At 40.7% G+C, this 14,999-nt stretch overlaps 1 protein-coding gene across 6 annotated transcripts in view; it reads right to left on the bottom strand.

Annotated features, from left to right (window-relative positions):
- Positions 1-1,561: 1,561 nt before the first annotated feature.
- Positions 1,562-14,999, bottom strand: part of NPRL3 (NPR3 like, GATOR1 complex subunit) — a 76,431-nt gene continuing 62,993 nt past the window's right edge. For 5 of the 6 annotated variants that reach the window (XM_056534515.1, XM_056534513.1, XM_056534511.1 and 2 more), the window contains 2 exons: positions 14,334-14,526; positions 1,562-1,801 (listed from right to left, as the gene is read on the bottom strand). In XM_056534515.1, the coding sequence (XP_056390490.1) occupies positions 1,636-1,801; positions 14,334-14,526 (359 nt within the window). In that variant the 3' untranslated portion in view covers positions 1,562-1,635. Of the gene's footprint in view, positions 1,802-14,333; positions 14,527-14,813; positions 14,902-14,999 lie in introns of those variants that run through there. The other variant, XR_008846972.1, reaches the window with a different exon arrangement.

Raw genomic sequence — 14,999 nt, 5'->3', positions numbered from 1 at the left:
TGGCATTGTTTAATAGAAAAAAAAGTGGAAAATGAGCCTTAGAGCTATTGTCCTACAAATGTGTTGTATGTATGTTGTACTATTACTTGGACACATCAACCTGCTATTCTCCCTCCGACTCTTATTGATTGTTATAGTATGATGTCACTTACTCCACACCCAAATGTTTTGACATGAACACACTGGCAGAGAATCCGGGAGGGGGATAGATGACACAGTTGCATATTTGGCATCATGGAGGGTTTTCTGTGCAGCTGTTATTTTTATTAACCATGCACTTAACTAAGTAGATGGAAGATGTAATGTTTATGGAATATAGAATCATACATTATAAAACTGAATGTAGTGGACAGTACATAGGACCGGCCAGCGTCCATATTGTGACCTACACTAAAACATTAACAGGAGAACTATAGCATGAAGCGCTATTCTTGCTCACAACATAAGAAAACATTCTGGCAGTAACAGGCCGTGCTGTTGTAGGAATTCTTCCCAGACCTCTCATTTTTCACTGTTTTTGGATGCCTCACACATAATTCATTAATTCCATATTACTTGTACTGTATACTTATTGTTCATGCACTGCTTGCTCCAAGATCTCACTCCTCCGCCCAACCCATTACAGCAGTTTTCCACCACTTTTCGGTTTGGCAATCCTTTAAACAAGTGACATAAAATTTACAAGTTTTACCCAAGGGAGTAAAGTGCACCCATGTGTGACCACCCATTGGGATGTTCTATTTTAATTTCATATAGTTACCTATATGAGGGTAGGTATAGAATTATGAGGCTGATCACTGGGATTAGGCTACCTTAAAAATAATTTAAAATAATTCCTGGCTACCATGACAACTGTTTGGCACCCTGTGCTTGTGAAAGTGACCAGGATCTGGCTTTTCACCACCTAGATGCGAAGGTCCCCATTGACAGTGGCATTCATGTGGTTAAATGACAGCCATTGGATACTGATTTCTGACCGTGGATATCAGGTTCTGAAAGGTGCCAAGTATGTACCAGTTGTACATTTATACTCGATGACACAGAGAGGTGTCCTGGCATTGTTTATTTTTGCATCTTTTTCTTGTTAAAGCGAATCTGACACCTTGTTCACCTGCACTAAAAAGTTATAGTGCTGGTGAACCTGAATAAAAAGAGGTATAATTCCTCCCCCCCCCAATCGGTGGTCCGATTCTGGATATCAGGGCTTCCCTGCCTCCATCCTCTCTGCTTTCACATGCCTGCCAACTTTGGCACCCACGAATGAAAGGTTGATGGAATTTACGAGGTGGGTATATGGGAGCAAAGGGGAAGGAGGCAGAGAAGTTCTGCCTACGTTGCACAAGTAATAACAGCAATTGTGAATGTATACAGCCCGAATCTCCAGGACTGGACAACCAATCAGGGTTATACCTTTTTTAAATCGGGTTCACCCACACATTGGGTTTAGTGCTGATGAACAAGGTGTCAGATTCATTTTAAGTTTTAACTTAGTTATTTACGTGGTGAACTTAATATTCAAGGATGCCAATAACATCAAGCAGACAATATGCATAGACAAGATGTATTTTTTCAGTGCTTTAATAAATAAAATATGTATGTACAAAAGTAAACCATTAGCAGCATTTGGCAAATCAGTCACGGAAATACAGACTGAAAGATAGATATAACCGGATCCTCATGGTTGGTCACTACTAGTACACTCCGGAATTTATCAAACAGCATTAATAGCTGTGATCGGCGCATATTTTCATTGTATATGATCTCTTCAAGATGATGTCGGCCTCGGAAATAGTGCAGAAGCCTAAGAGGAGAAAAAAAACGAGGTATGAATACATTGATTGCCTAAATACTAAATAATTCATTGCCTGGCTCCAGACAGTCATTGCCCTAGACAGGAAATGAGTTTACTGTCTTCATTCATACACGGGAGGAAATATGCAAAATAATAATACAGGATTATTTTTGCATACCACTGACTTTTGTTTCCATATTGGTAGGGTCCATCAGATTAGATCAGGCCTATAATAACAACAATTGTAACATAAACAAAGTGCTAAGGGGAATCCACTAAAAGCAACACTACGCTCTTCATGTCCCCATCCTTGACAAGATAATTCAAGTCTAGGGTCTCAATAAGATGCCACATATACTTATGATGTGTCAACAGGTAATGGTGAGCTCACTGCTACAGACAGAGACTGTCCACCACTGCTCAAAAGAAACCAAAAACATCAATGCATGGTCAATAAAACTACAATGCAGATTGACCGTGCCCTTCCAAACCTGGAACTGAAGCCCACTGATACCGGGGAAGGCGAGTGGCTGGACAACATGTAGCCATAGGATAAAAAAAAAAACGACTGAAATTCTAACCACTGGTGAATGTATAAAAATAGAAAAATGCTGGAATGAGAAATAGTAGGATATATTACTTACTATTTTTGTTTTTAGGCTGCATTTATTGTTCTACTTTGTCTGCCTGGAAAAGCCTTTTAAGGGTCAATTTACACCTACAGAATCTACTGCATATTTGATATTTCAATATAAACTAAATGACTGAACAAAGCTTTGAATCTGCAGCATCACATATGTGCAGGATACTGTATGTGTGAATACGCCTTCAGGTTGTATTTACACATACAGTATCCTGTGCATATTTGATGCACAGGATTTGAAGCTGCTGTGGCATTGAGGCAGGTTTGAGGGCAATGAAAGGGTGTTTTTCCCAGTCCTCTAGCCTAGTTGAGCTAGCAGAGATGCTCATCAGGTGCCTCTTAATAAGGCCAGCAGAACTGTTGGAAGTCTGCATATAAGGAAAGGAAACAGCAGGCTGGCTGTGTGGGAGAGGCAGGGGTCTTTGCAAGGAGCACACAGCCAGGCGCTGTGAGTGACCCACAACAGTGTAGTAGAAATAACAAGGGGTCTTAGTACACACAGCAAGAGGCTGGGAATGCTGTGTGTGAACAGTGAGTAAAGGTGGCAGGAAACTTATGTTTTGAGCTGGTGGAGACTAGCTTACCAGTGGATAGAGAGGGAAGTGATTAATGTGTAGTCAGTGGCTTGACGGCCTAGGATTTTGTTTGTTCCTGTGTTATGGTTTTTTGTTTATCCTGCATCCTGTCTAATAAAGCTGTTGATGAGCCAGACTTGCATAAAGAACTGTTGTTTGCTGCTGAATGAAGTAGAAATGTGTCCTGTGGTTGTGTCAGGGACTATCCCAGAGCAAACCTCAGAGTGAAATCCCTACACTGCAGATTTTATGCTGCATACTTCAACGTAAACTAAAGGACTGAAACCGCTTCAAATCAGCAGCTTCCTGTGAATCAAATATGTAAATATGTGTAATTAGACCCTAAGAGTAGGATTGCATGAAGTGCATCAGCAGCGTATTTCACACTGCGGATACACCGACGAAAGTGACAAGTATGACCTCCCTGCTGCAGCTGTGTAGCTTTGTGTGTCCACTGTGAGCTCGCTTTTGTGACTGCTGTCTGCGCATCCGCAGCGTGAAATATGTGACCTTACCCCAAAGGGGTATTTTGGTTAAAAGCAATTATCTATCCAGGTGGTCATTCAACCACTGGGACCCCACACTAACAAAAACAAAGAATCCTGGTCCTTCACAGTGCAAACCCTAGGAAGAGTTTAAATGGAGGGATGCTTGAACATGCACCTTGAATGGGTACTCCGGTGGAAAACTTTTCTTTCTTTTTTTTTTTTTAAATCAACTGGTGCCAGAAAGTTAAACAGATTTGTAAATTACTTCTATTAAAAAAATCTTAATCCTTCCAGTACTTATTAGCTGCTGAATACTACAGAGGAAATTCTTTCCTTTTTGGAACACAGTGCTCTCTGCTGACATTTTAGGAACTGTCCAGAGCAGCATATGTTTGCTATGGGGATTTTCTCCTACTCTGGACAGTTCTTAAAATAGACACAGATGTCAGCAGAGAGCTCGTGTTCCAAAAATAAAAGAATTTCATCTGTAGTATTCAGCAGCTAATAAGTACTGGAAGGATTAAGATTTTTTACTAGAAGTAATTTACAAATCTGTTCAACTTTCTGGCACCAGTTCATTTAAAAAAAAAAATCTGTGCTCGTGATTTAGCAGAGAGCTCTGTGTTCCAAAAAGAAAAGAATTTAATCTGTAGTATTCAGCAGCTAATAAGTACTGGAAGGATTAAGATTTTTTACTAGGAGTAATTTACAAATCTGTTCAACTTTCTGGCACCAGTTCATTTAAAAAAAAAAAAGTTTTCCACCGGAGTACCCCTTTAATGCTCCATTCAAAGCCTATGGCACTGGCAGAAGTAACCAAACACTATTGTGGCTGGTGGGAGCAGAGGAAGAAGATACCTTATTCTGGCATAAAGTAGGAATCCAAGTGGATCCCCACTGATTTAGTATCTGTCTACTGAAGTGGTCTCCAAACTGTGGACCTCCAGTTGTTGCAAAACTACAACTACCAGCCTGCCCGGACAGCCGTTGGCTGTCCGGGCAGGCTGGAAGTTATAGTTTTGCAACAGCTGGATGTCCACAGTTTGGAGACCACTGGTCTAGTGGGCAGGTGATGAATGCTTTTAACTGGAACACCCCTTTAAGTGTGTGACACAACTTAAGTAGAGTCCTGATATCTGCCTAGAAATACTAGGTTATATGCCACCTACTTAGGCTGATGCTGAAGTGCCAACCCCTCTGCTATGCCACTCAGCTTTCCATCAATATGTGCGACTAAGAAATGGCTGAAATGAATGAATAGGAGAGCTTGAAGACATATTTAGAGATAGATGCATATAAATGTTTCTGGAGGTTCTCAGAGACAGAAAATGTGCAATAAGAGGAGACAACAGATTCCGCTGCACAGCAAACATACATATATTTGAGGTTTATGTCATTTTTATATGAATGTGATCATTTGTCGGCGGATTGGTTTAAATACAGTAGTGTTGCTTCCGATGACCTATCAAATATCTATAAATCTGAGTGTCTGCCTCCGGCTTTCCCTGGCACTCATTTATGATGTGTGACCCTCCCCGTGTCTTCTGCAGCTGCAAACACTCTTCTGCGCTTACTACAGCACTTCCAGCAGCCAAACCATTGTACTTTCGTAATTGCTGGGTGGAAACATTGTTGTGGGAAAAGTAATATCTGCTTTGCTTTTCCCTTCGGATCATCTGCCAGCGCTCGTCCTCTGGAGAATACGCTTGTTTAAATAATAAACAAATTGAGATTTTAGTTTATGGGATTTTCCATAGCCCTAGGATGTAACAGATGGTTAACACAACTGACAGTACACAGTTATATCCTGCAGCTAAAAATATCCAGACAGTTTGGGTTTATTTCCCCCATTACTGGAGGAAAGAGTGCTCGTATATTCATACTACTCCCAGTATTATCAGTGATCTGTAAAGGCTTCTGGTTAAAGGGGTACTCCTGTGGAAAACTTTTTTTTTTTTTTTAAATCAACTGGTGCCAGAAAGTTAAACAGATTTGTAAATCACTTCTATTAAAAAATCTTAATCCTTCCAGTACTTTTTAGGGGCTGTATATTAAAGAGAAATCCAAAAAAGAAATGCATTTCCTCTGATGTCATGACCTCAGTGCTCTCTGCTGACCTCTGCTGTCCATTTTAGGAACTGTCCAGAGCAGGAGAAAATCCCCATAGCAAACATATGCTGCTCTGGACAGTTCCTAAAATGGTCAGCAGAGGTCAGCAGAGAGCACTGTGGTCATGACATCAGAGGAAATGCATTTCTTTTTTGGATTTCTCTTTAGTATACAGCCCCTAAAAAGTACTAGAAGGATTAAGATTTTTTTAATAGAAGAGATTTACAAATCTGTTTAACTTTCTGGCACCAGTTGATTTAAAAAAAAAAAAGTTTTCCACGGGAGTACCCCTTTAAAGATAAACCTTATGGTGACGTATGGTATGGTCTAACAAGCCTGTATGTCAGTGTTTCCCAACCAAGGTGCCTCCAGCTGTTGCAAAACTACAACTCCCAGCATGCCCGGACAGCCTTCGGCTGTCCGGGCATGCTGGGAGCTGTAGTTTTGCAACAGCTGGAGGCACCCTGGTTAGCAAACACTGCTGTAAGAAAAGCAAATCAAGGGTTTAGCTCAGGGAATTCCATGCCACCACATTCTCTAAATTACACATGAATCTCCCACCGAGGGTAACTATCAAAAGCTAACCTGCCCACTATTATGGCAAAAAATTGATTTTGGAAAGGGGCTTCAAAATTCTAAAAACCCTGGAGGTACACTAGTGGAAATAAAGAAGAGCATGTCCTAGGCATGTAACCAAAAAGATGTTCTCCCATGCACCCCATGTCCCTATTCTTTATGGAGAACCTGTCATAGTGAACATGATAAGGCTGCATTCACATCACGATTTCTCCAATTTCTCCATCCGACCTGAGTACACAATTTTTATAACTTAAAATCGTATGAAATCGTATATAAAGTCTGATCCATTGACCTCCATAAAAAAATCGGATCCATTACACACATCCGATTTGATCCGCATCCGATTTCACACGATTTTTGTTCAGGTCTGAAATCGTGGTCAACCCGATTTCAGACCCGAACAAAAATCGTGTGAAATCGGATGCGGATCAAATCGGATGTGTGTAATGGATCCGATTTTTTTATGGAGGTCAATGGATCAGACTTTATATACGATTTCATACGATTTTAAGTTATAAAAATCGTGTACTCAGGTCGGATGGAGAAGTCGTGATGTGAATGCAGCCTAACTGAGCTTCAGACATCACGTTAAAGAGCAGAAGGGAGCTGAATATTTCATTTTGTGCAAGAAGCACCTGCGTGCACACTCGGGATTCATTCCCTGGTCCTGCATGTTCGGCTGCGGACGACGGAAGTGGAGCAGTGAATAGCGAGTGGAGGCGCGGGCGCCAAGATAGGATCTATCATGTGACTTGCTACATCCGGTAGAGAAGGGGTATTTATAGTGGCTAAGAGAAGGGATAAATAGCAGCCCTTTGAGAAAGTGGCAACATGAGACGGCGTAGGGGAGCAGAGGAACGTGGCTAGAATGGGTAAGAACTGAGACACCTTATGATCTAACCCTCCATCTGCACCTTAGAGGTCTTTTTCCCTGGTCATTACGATATAACATGTTTGCACATTAGGCAGTGTATGAGTCTGGTTGAGTTCTGCATTACATTGGAGATAGATCAGTTCTTGACATAGTTCTATATATTATGCATATCCCAGATCATAGGCTTGGATAATAGGAGTTAGACCTGCATATAGGTAATGGCTATTGAACATCTGAGTGTTGTATTGTGCTAATATAATTATATATATATATATATATATGTATATATATATATATACAGTCATGGCCGTAAATGTTGGCACCCCTGAAATATTTCAAGAAAATTAAGTATTTCTCATAGAAAAGGATTGCAGTAACACATGTTTTGCTATACACGTTTATTCCGTTTGTGTGTATTGGAACTAAACCAAAAAAAAGCAAATTGGACATAATGTCACCAAACTTTAAAAATGGGCTGGACAAAATAATTGCCACCCTTTCAAAATTGTGGATAAATAAGATTGTTTCAAGCACGTGATGCTCCTTTAAACTCACCTGGGGCAGGTAGCAGGTTTGGGCAATATAAAAATCACACCTGAAAGCAGATAAAAAGGAGAGAAGTTCACTCAGTCTTTGCATTGTGTGTCTGTGTGTGCCACACTAAGCATGGACAACAGAAAGAGGAGAAGAGAACTGTCTGAGGACTTGAGATCCAAAATTGCAGAAAAAAATCAACAATCTCAAGGTTACAAGTCCATCTCCAGAGATCTAGATTTGCCTTTGTCCACAGTGCGCAACATTATCAAGAAGTTTGCAACCCATGGCACTGTCGCTAATCTCCCTGGGCGTGGACGAAAGAGAAAAATTTATGAAAGGTGTCAACGCAGGATAGTCCAGATGACGGATAAGCAGCCCCAAACAAGTTCCAAAGATATTAAAGCTGTTCTGCAGGCTCAGGGAGCATCAATGTAAGCGCAAACTATCCGTCGACATTTAAATAAAATGAAACATTATGGCAGGAGACCCAGGAGGACCCCACTGCTGACACAGACGTAAAAAAGCAAGACTACATTTTGCCAAAATGAACTTGAGTGAGCCAAAATCCTTCTGGGAAAACGTCTTGTGGAGAGATGAGACCATTATAGAGCTTTTTGGTAAAGCACATCATTCTACTGTTTACCGAAAACGTAAAAGAGGCCTACAAAGAAAAGAACACAGTACCTACAGTGAAATATGGTGGAGGTTCAATTACGTTTTGGGGTTGTTTTGCTGCCTCTAGCACTGGGTGACTTGAATGTGTGCAAGGCATCATGAAATCTGAGAATTACCAATGGATTTTGTGTCGCACTGTACATACATCAAAAAGCACCCAGAAATGAACGGTAACAAAGTGCTGGAGAGTTCTGGAGTGGCCAGCAATGAGTCCAGATCTAAATCCCATTGAACACCTGTGGAGAGATCTTAAAATTACTGTTGGGAAAAGGCGCCTTCCAATAAGAGAGACCTGGAGCAGTTTGCAAAGGAAGAGTGGTCCAACATTCCGGCTGAGAGGTATTAGAAGCTTATAGATGGTTATAGGGAGCAAATGATTTCAGTTTTTTTTCCCCCCAAAGGGTGTGCAACCAAATAAGTTAAGGGTGCCAATAATTTTGTCCAGACCATTTTTGGGGTTTGGTGTGACATTATATCCAATTTGCTTATTTTCCTCCCATTTTTTGTTTAGTTCCAATACACACAAAGGGAATAAACATGTGTATAGCAAAGCATGTGTTACGGCAATCCTTTTCTGTGAGAAATACTTCATTTACTAAAAAAATTTCAGGGGTGCCAACATTTACGGCCATGACTGTAGTTCCTCTGCAGCGTAAAGATTCTCTTTGTATTTTACTTGTCCAGTTTATGAAATGCTGTAAAGTAACTTAATAATGAAGTGTCATTTTTATTAAGAAGTGGTTTGTTGTGCACTCAGTTTTCTTTTGCTGTGTACAATTCTATGGTGGAGTTCCCCAGATAATGTTATTTATAATCATGACAGACACAAAGTATATATATGATGATGTTGGATAATAGGAGGTGACAAGTTGGATTTACAGGTGTACTCATATAAAACCCTGCCTCATCTAATTCTGGGCTTGAGTTCAGTGGGCGGTCTCACTCAATGTCTGACAACCACTCGACTCAGCCAAGAATGTTCGGCAAGATATTGGGTCAAGAAGTATGAAGTAGGCTTAGGAGCTGACAGGACTGGGAAGTAGAGGAGCCATGAACACAGAGGTCATCTATTGGGGTAAATAGATACCACGGCCATAGCAATCTGTTATGGGATTGCCCATGCACCCCCGCACCCCAAATATGACTGTGAGGTGCCAAGCAGTTAAAATTCTCTCTTAATTCTTCTATTGATCTGTCCGTAAAAACCTGAAATAGCAGCACCCAATTGCTGATTAAAAAAAGTGATGATAACATCCCATCCACTTTAATAAGGTACTATTAAAAATAACCTCTCATCGCTGGGCGTATCCAAATCCTTATTGTATCGCCATATGGCTTGGGACTACTTACATGAGGAATTGCAGAACCATGACTCCGATTAGTTTCATAGAACCCCATCTCCAGTGTTGCTCAAAGATCAATCCAAGACCAAAGCACCAAGGATGGAAAACTCTGGATATGTGCAAAAGAGCTGTAGTTTATTGGTTCCCATAATGCATCATTCAGTATGTATACATATACACGTATGCTTGATTAAGGTAAAAATTTAGCCTAAATGTTGCCTTTGGGAAACCAATAAACTTCAGCTCTTTGCACATATTCAGAATTTTCCATCCTTGGTGCTGGGGTCTAGGACTGTGTTGCATGTTTGGTATCCAGACTGGCCATCTGGAGGACTACGGAACAGTGGATTTATCTAGTGTTATCCTCTATTGCCTTTTTGTATGTAACAACCTAGTTGGTTATTATAGTTGTTGTATTTCTTTTTGTATAAGGACCTGTGTGTCCCACGTGTTGCCTTTTTGTCTTAAAAACAAAAAAATAAAAATTGAATAAAAGATGTTGAGAAAAATAAATAAAAATGACTGCTCACCTTGCAAAAAACAAGCCCTCACATAGCAGCATTGACAGAATATAAAAAAATGATAGGTATCAAAATAGGGAGATGCAAAGCAAATGAAAAAATTAAATAAAGGCGTAAAATATAACTAAATGATGTACATTTGGTTTTGTCATGATGGTAATGACCCAAAGTCGATGTGTCATTTATATGGCAAGATGAACAAACAAAAAACAATGCTGCCACTGCATTTTTTTCCATTCCACCCCATAAATCATATTTTTTGTTTCTCAATAAATTATATGGCATATGAACTATTACTATTATTTAAAAATATAGCTTGTCCCGCAAAAAACAAATCCTCATATGGCTAGGTCATAAATTTTTTAATTTTTATAGTTTTGGAAAACAAGAAAGCAAGGCCCCCAAAAAACACTGCACGATGAAGGGGTTACCCAGGGAAAAACTTTTTATATATAACTGGCTCTAGAAAACTAAACAGATTTGTAAATTAGTTCTATTAAAAAAATCTTAACCCTTAGTACTTTTTAGCTGCTGAAGTTGAGTTGTTCTTTTCTGTCTAAGTGCTCTCCGAAAACACCTGTCTCGGGAACTGTCCAGAGTAGAAGCAAATCCCCATAGCAAACCTCTTCTACTCTGTGTAGTTCCCGAGACAAGCAGAGATGTCAGCAGAGAGCACTATGGCCAGACAGAAAAGAACAACTCAACTTCAGCAGCTAATAATTATTGGAAGGATTAAGATTTTTCTAATATAAGGAATTTACAAATCTGTTTAACTTTCTGGAGCCAGTTGAGATATAAAAAAAGTTTTTCCCTGGAATACCCCTTTAAATGCTGAATTGCACAACACTATACGTCAATCTTCTTAGCAATCCTCTATAGCATGTGCCCTATAGCTCGGCATGTTTTATGGAGCAGGTTCTGTTGGCGCTGGTGGGGCCGATTTTCAGTAAATGCAGAAGTGTGATACTGGTAAGGCTGCCAGTTTCAATGGGGAAATACCGAATAATGCAGCAATAGAGCCGGGGAACAAGCTATGCAGACAGTTTACCACAGGCTATTTTCTGCCATTTCTGCAGGGAAAGGACAGGGAATTTCCAGAGGCCTTGCTTTTAATTCTAATAATAAAAATGACAATTTGGAGCTTCCATGGCATCAGACTTCAGCGCAGTAACCTAGGATAACTGCCGGGCTATACAAATGACACAGATCCAATGATCTAGCTGTCCACCAGCTGCAATGGAAAATACTTTCCACTTAGCAGATGCTGGTTTTTAACAGTACCTTTTATCTGCCAGGCCTGTTTTCATTATCATTTTTCCTCCTGCCTGTCCATTTACTTTCCATTGAGGGAGACAGACACCACCCACCAGCAGCACAATGCACTGTCACACATTGACGCTAGCCAGAACATCACTGCCTGCAGAGTCCCCCAAACATACACAAGACTTACCAGAGATGTTATCTGCAGGCTGACACAGTCTGTACCATGGCGTTTTTCCAATCCATGTGCCTCCAGCTGTTGCAAAACTACAAATCCCAGCATGCCCGTACAGCCAAAGGCTGTCCGGGCATGCAGGGAGTTGTAGTTTTGCAACAGCTGGAGGCACACTGGTGGGAGAAAAACTGATCCACCGTCTAAAATGTGATCAGAATAATATTCCACTGCTTGGAAAAAGGATCACTTACTTTCTGTCCGGCAGAAGAGCTTCATAACAAAAGTCATAAGGGGGCACACATTAATACTACTAGTAATATTAATACTTGTTTTCTCGTGTAGTTCCAGAACAGTTGTATACTATTAGTGCTCTGCTTTCATTTTAAAGTGCCACTGCCAGGCACTTCAGTGCAGTAGAGAGCTGCCAGTCAGCGACATGTGCCTGCTATTCTATCTCCCCTATGACATCTTATAACAGTATACTTTTATTTATCTTTTTATACATATTTTTTTTATCATCTCATCGGGGTTTATATATTGCCTACAGTTGTTTTAGTATTATTATTATTTTTTTCTATCACTTTTTCATGCATAACAAAAGTTAAATACGAAACTCTTAAAGGGGTATTCCAGGGAAAAAACTTTTTTATATATATCAACTGGCTCCAGAAAGTTAAACAGATTTGTAAATTTACTTCTATTTAAAAATCTTAATCCTTTCAGTACTTATGAGCTTCTTAAGTTAAGGTTGTTCTTTTCTGTCTAAATCCTCTCTGATGACACCTGTCTCGGGAAACGCCCAGTTTAGAAGAGGTTTGCTATGGGGATTTGCTTCTAAACTGGGCGGTTCCCGAGACAGGTGTCATCAGAGAGGATAAAGGGTGCGTTTACATGTCGGAATTCTCGCGGATGAATTCCGCGAACGGAGCTTCCGCCTGGTGGCCGCCGCAGAAAGTACTCCGGCGCTAGGGCCGCGGGGCACTGAGCCGTCACCATTGACGGCTATGCGGTGCTCGCGGAATCCGCGCAAAGAATGAACATGTTCTTTCTTTGCGCGGAATACTTTCAGCGGCGGAAATGTCCGCCGCTGAAATTCCGCAGTGTGAACAGGTCTCGCAGAAACCCGTTCACACTAATGTTAAAGTTCCCACCGTGAACGGGGCCTTAGACAGAAAAGAACAACCTTAACTTCAGAAGCTCATAAGTACTGAAAGGATTAAGATTTTTTAATAGAAGTTATTTACAAATCTGTTTAACTTTCTGGAGCCAGTTGATATATATAAAAAAGTTTTTTCCTGGAATACCCCTTTAATATCCCCCCCCCCCCCCCACTTCGGATGTATTATTATTAATACAGTATTGTGTTACCTGCTTTTACATAGACTTTTACAATGCCATAGGCATGATTTCTTTTAGAAGTGTTAGAAAAGTGGAGGTCTGAGGGTTAGGAGTCTTACTGTCCGATCACTGGGGGGGGCAGGGGGGGACCTCCTACTGATTAAAAGGGTACTCTGGTGGAAAACATTTTTTTTTTAAATCAACTGGTGCCAGAAAGTTAAACAGATGTGTAAATTAAATACAATAAAGAGCACATACGTGCACTCACCACAAAGTAGAGACAATGAAGCCTGGAGGTCCTGTGGCGAAGACGGGGTGCCGGGCATCGGCGCTGGTATGTGGCGCTCGGAGGCTACGCCAGCTGTTTCGCAGATAGATGTGTTTTTATGCCAAGGCCGGAAGAAGCACGCATCTATCTGCGCAACAGCTGGCGTAGCCTTCGAGCGCCACATACCAGCGCCGATGCCCGGCACCCCGTCTTCGCCACAGGACCTCCAGGCTTGATTGTCTCTACTTTGCGGTGAGTGCACGTATGTGCTCTTTATTGTATTTACGTTGTATACTCCCCACTGTCATATGTGCACCCCGCAGGAGACTCTGACAGAGGTCGCCGAGGACCGCTTTGCTTACATAAGGTGATATTGCTCTTAAGAGTGCTCTTCCCTTTTTCTGTTGCTTTTGTAGATGTGTAATTTAATTCTATTTAAAAATCTTAATCCTTTCAGTACTTATCAGCTGCTGTATAATACACAGGAAGTTCTTTTCTTTTTCAATTTCTTTTCTGTCTGTCCACAGTGCTCTCTGCTGACACCTCTGTCCATGCCAAGAACTGTCCAGAGCAGGAGAGGTTTGCTATGGGGAATTGTTCTCGCTCTGGACAGTTCCTGACATGGACAGAGGTGTCAGCAGAGAGCACTGTGAACAGACAGAAAAGAAATTCAAAAAAAGAAAAGAACTTCCTCTGGAGCATACAGCAGCTTATAAGTACTGGAAGGATTAAGATTTTTTAATAGAAGTAATTTAAAAATCTGTTTAACTTTCTGGCACCAGTTGATTAAAAAAAAAGATTTTTTTTTTCCACCAGAGTACCCCTTTAAGACAACAGGGATCCCAGGTCTTCAGTTTGAATTGAGCAGCATAGGAGAAAGTGCACTGCAGCTCCATTTAATCTCTATAAGACTGATGGATATAGCCAGACACAGTACTCAGCTGTCTCTCTCAGTCCATTAGGGGCAGTGAGGATTTAAAGTAGTAGTTGAGTTTAGAAACATGTATCCCTTATCCAAAGGATAGAGGATAAATGCTATATCAGGGGGGATAACCCCTTTAAGACCACCACTCCACTCCATACAACGAGGGGACATGGGAATTGAGAAGGTCACAAGAATCACATTTGGCACAAACTCCCCACACATAATCATTACCTTGCAAACATTTTAAGGTCCTCCTGATTTTGGGCGGCAGGAACATTAAGAATGGCTTCCCTCTCATTCTGTGACAGACTTGCAAGGAGGTTCTCCGTAGCTCTTTTATTAACGGGAGAGTCTCCTCCTGGGAGCAGCTCAGCACTGGAATTGTCCATGCTTGGACTGGTGAGGGTCATATCATCGCTACTTGCTGTCGAGTAGAAGAGAACAAACCTTTAACCTGGAGAACATGTGGTCGTACACTTTACCTTGTTTTTAACTGAAATACTTTTAGTATATATATATATTTTTTTCTTTAAAAATAATTTTAATAGGGAAATGTGTCATGTTATATAGGCATATATATATATATATATATATATATATATATATATATATATATATATAAATTGTTTATAGGAGCAGTCCAGGAAAAAAATGTTTTATAGTATTAAAATTATAAAGTAGAAGCAGATGCTGTGCATGTCTTGTGTTTACCCGCTTTAGTTGATGTGGCAGGCATGGATTGTCAGCCATTCCTCTCTGATATGGTTTCTTAATGCTGCCTACATTTCCCACGAGGCATCTGGATTTGCAGAGAATGGGAGTTGAATCTCTTTGCTTTGAGTTACATCTTAGTGACAGATCACTCACTTACAGTATAGAGCAGTGGTCTTCAACCGG

The sequence above is a fragment of the Hyla sarda genome, chromosome 8, assembly GCF_029499605.1.
Source record: "Hyla sarda isolate aHylSar1 chromosome 8, aHylSar1.hap1, whole genome shotgun sequence".
NCBI classification, from domain to species: domain Eukaryota; kingdom Metazoa; phylum Chordata; class Amphibia; order Anura; family Hylidae; genus Hyla; species Hyla sarda.
This window is presented reverse-complemented; position numbering and strand designations above follow the sequence as displayed.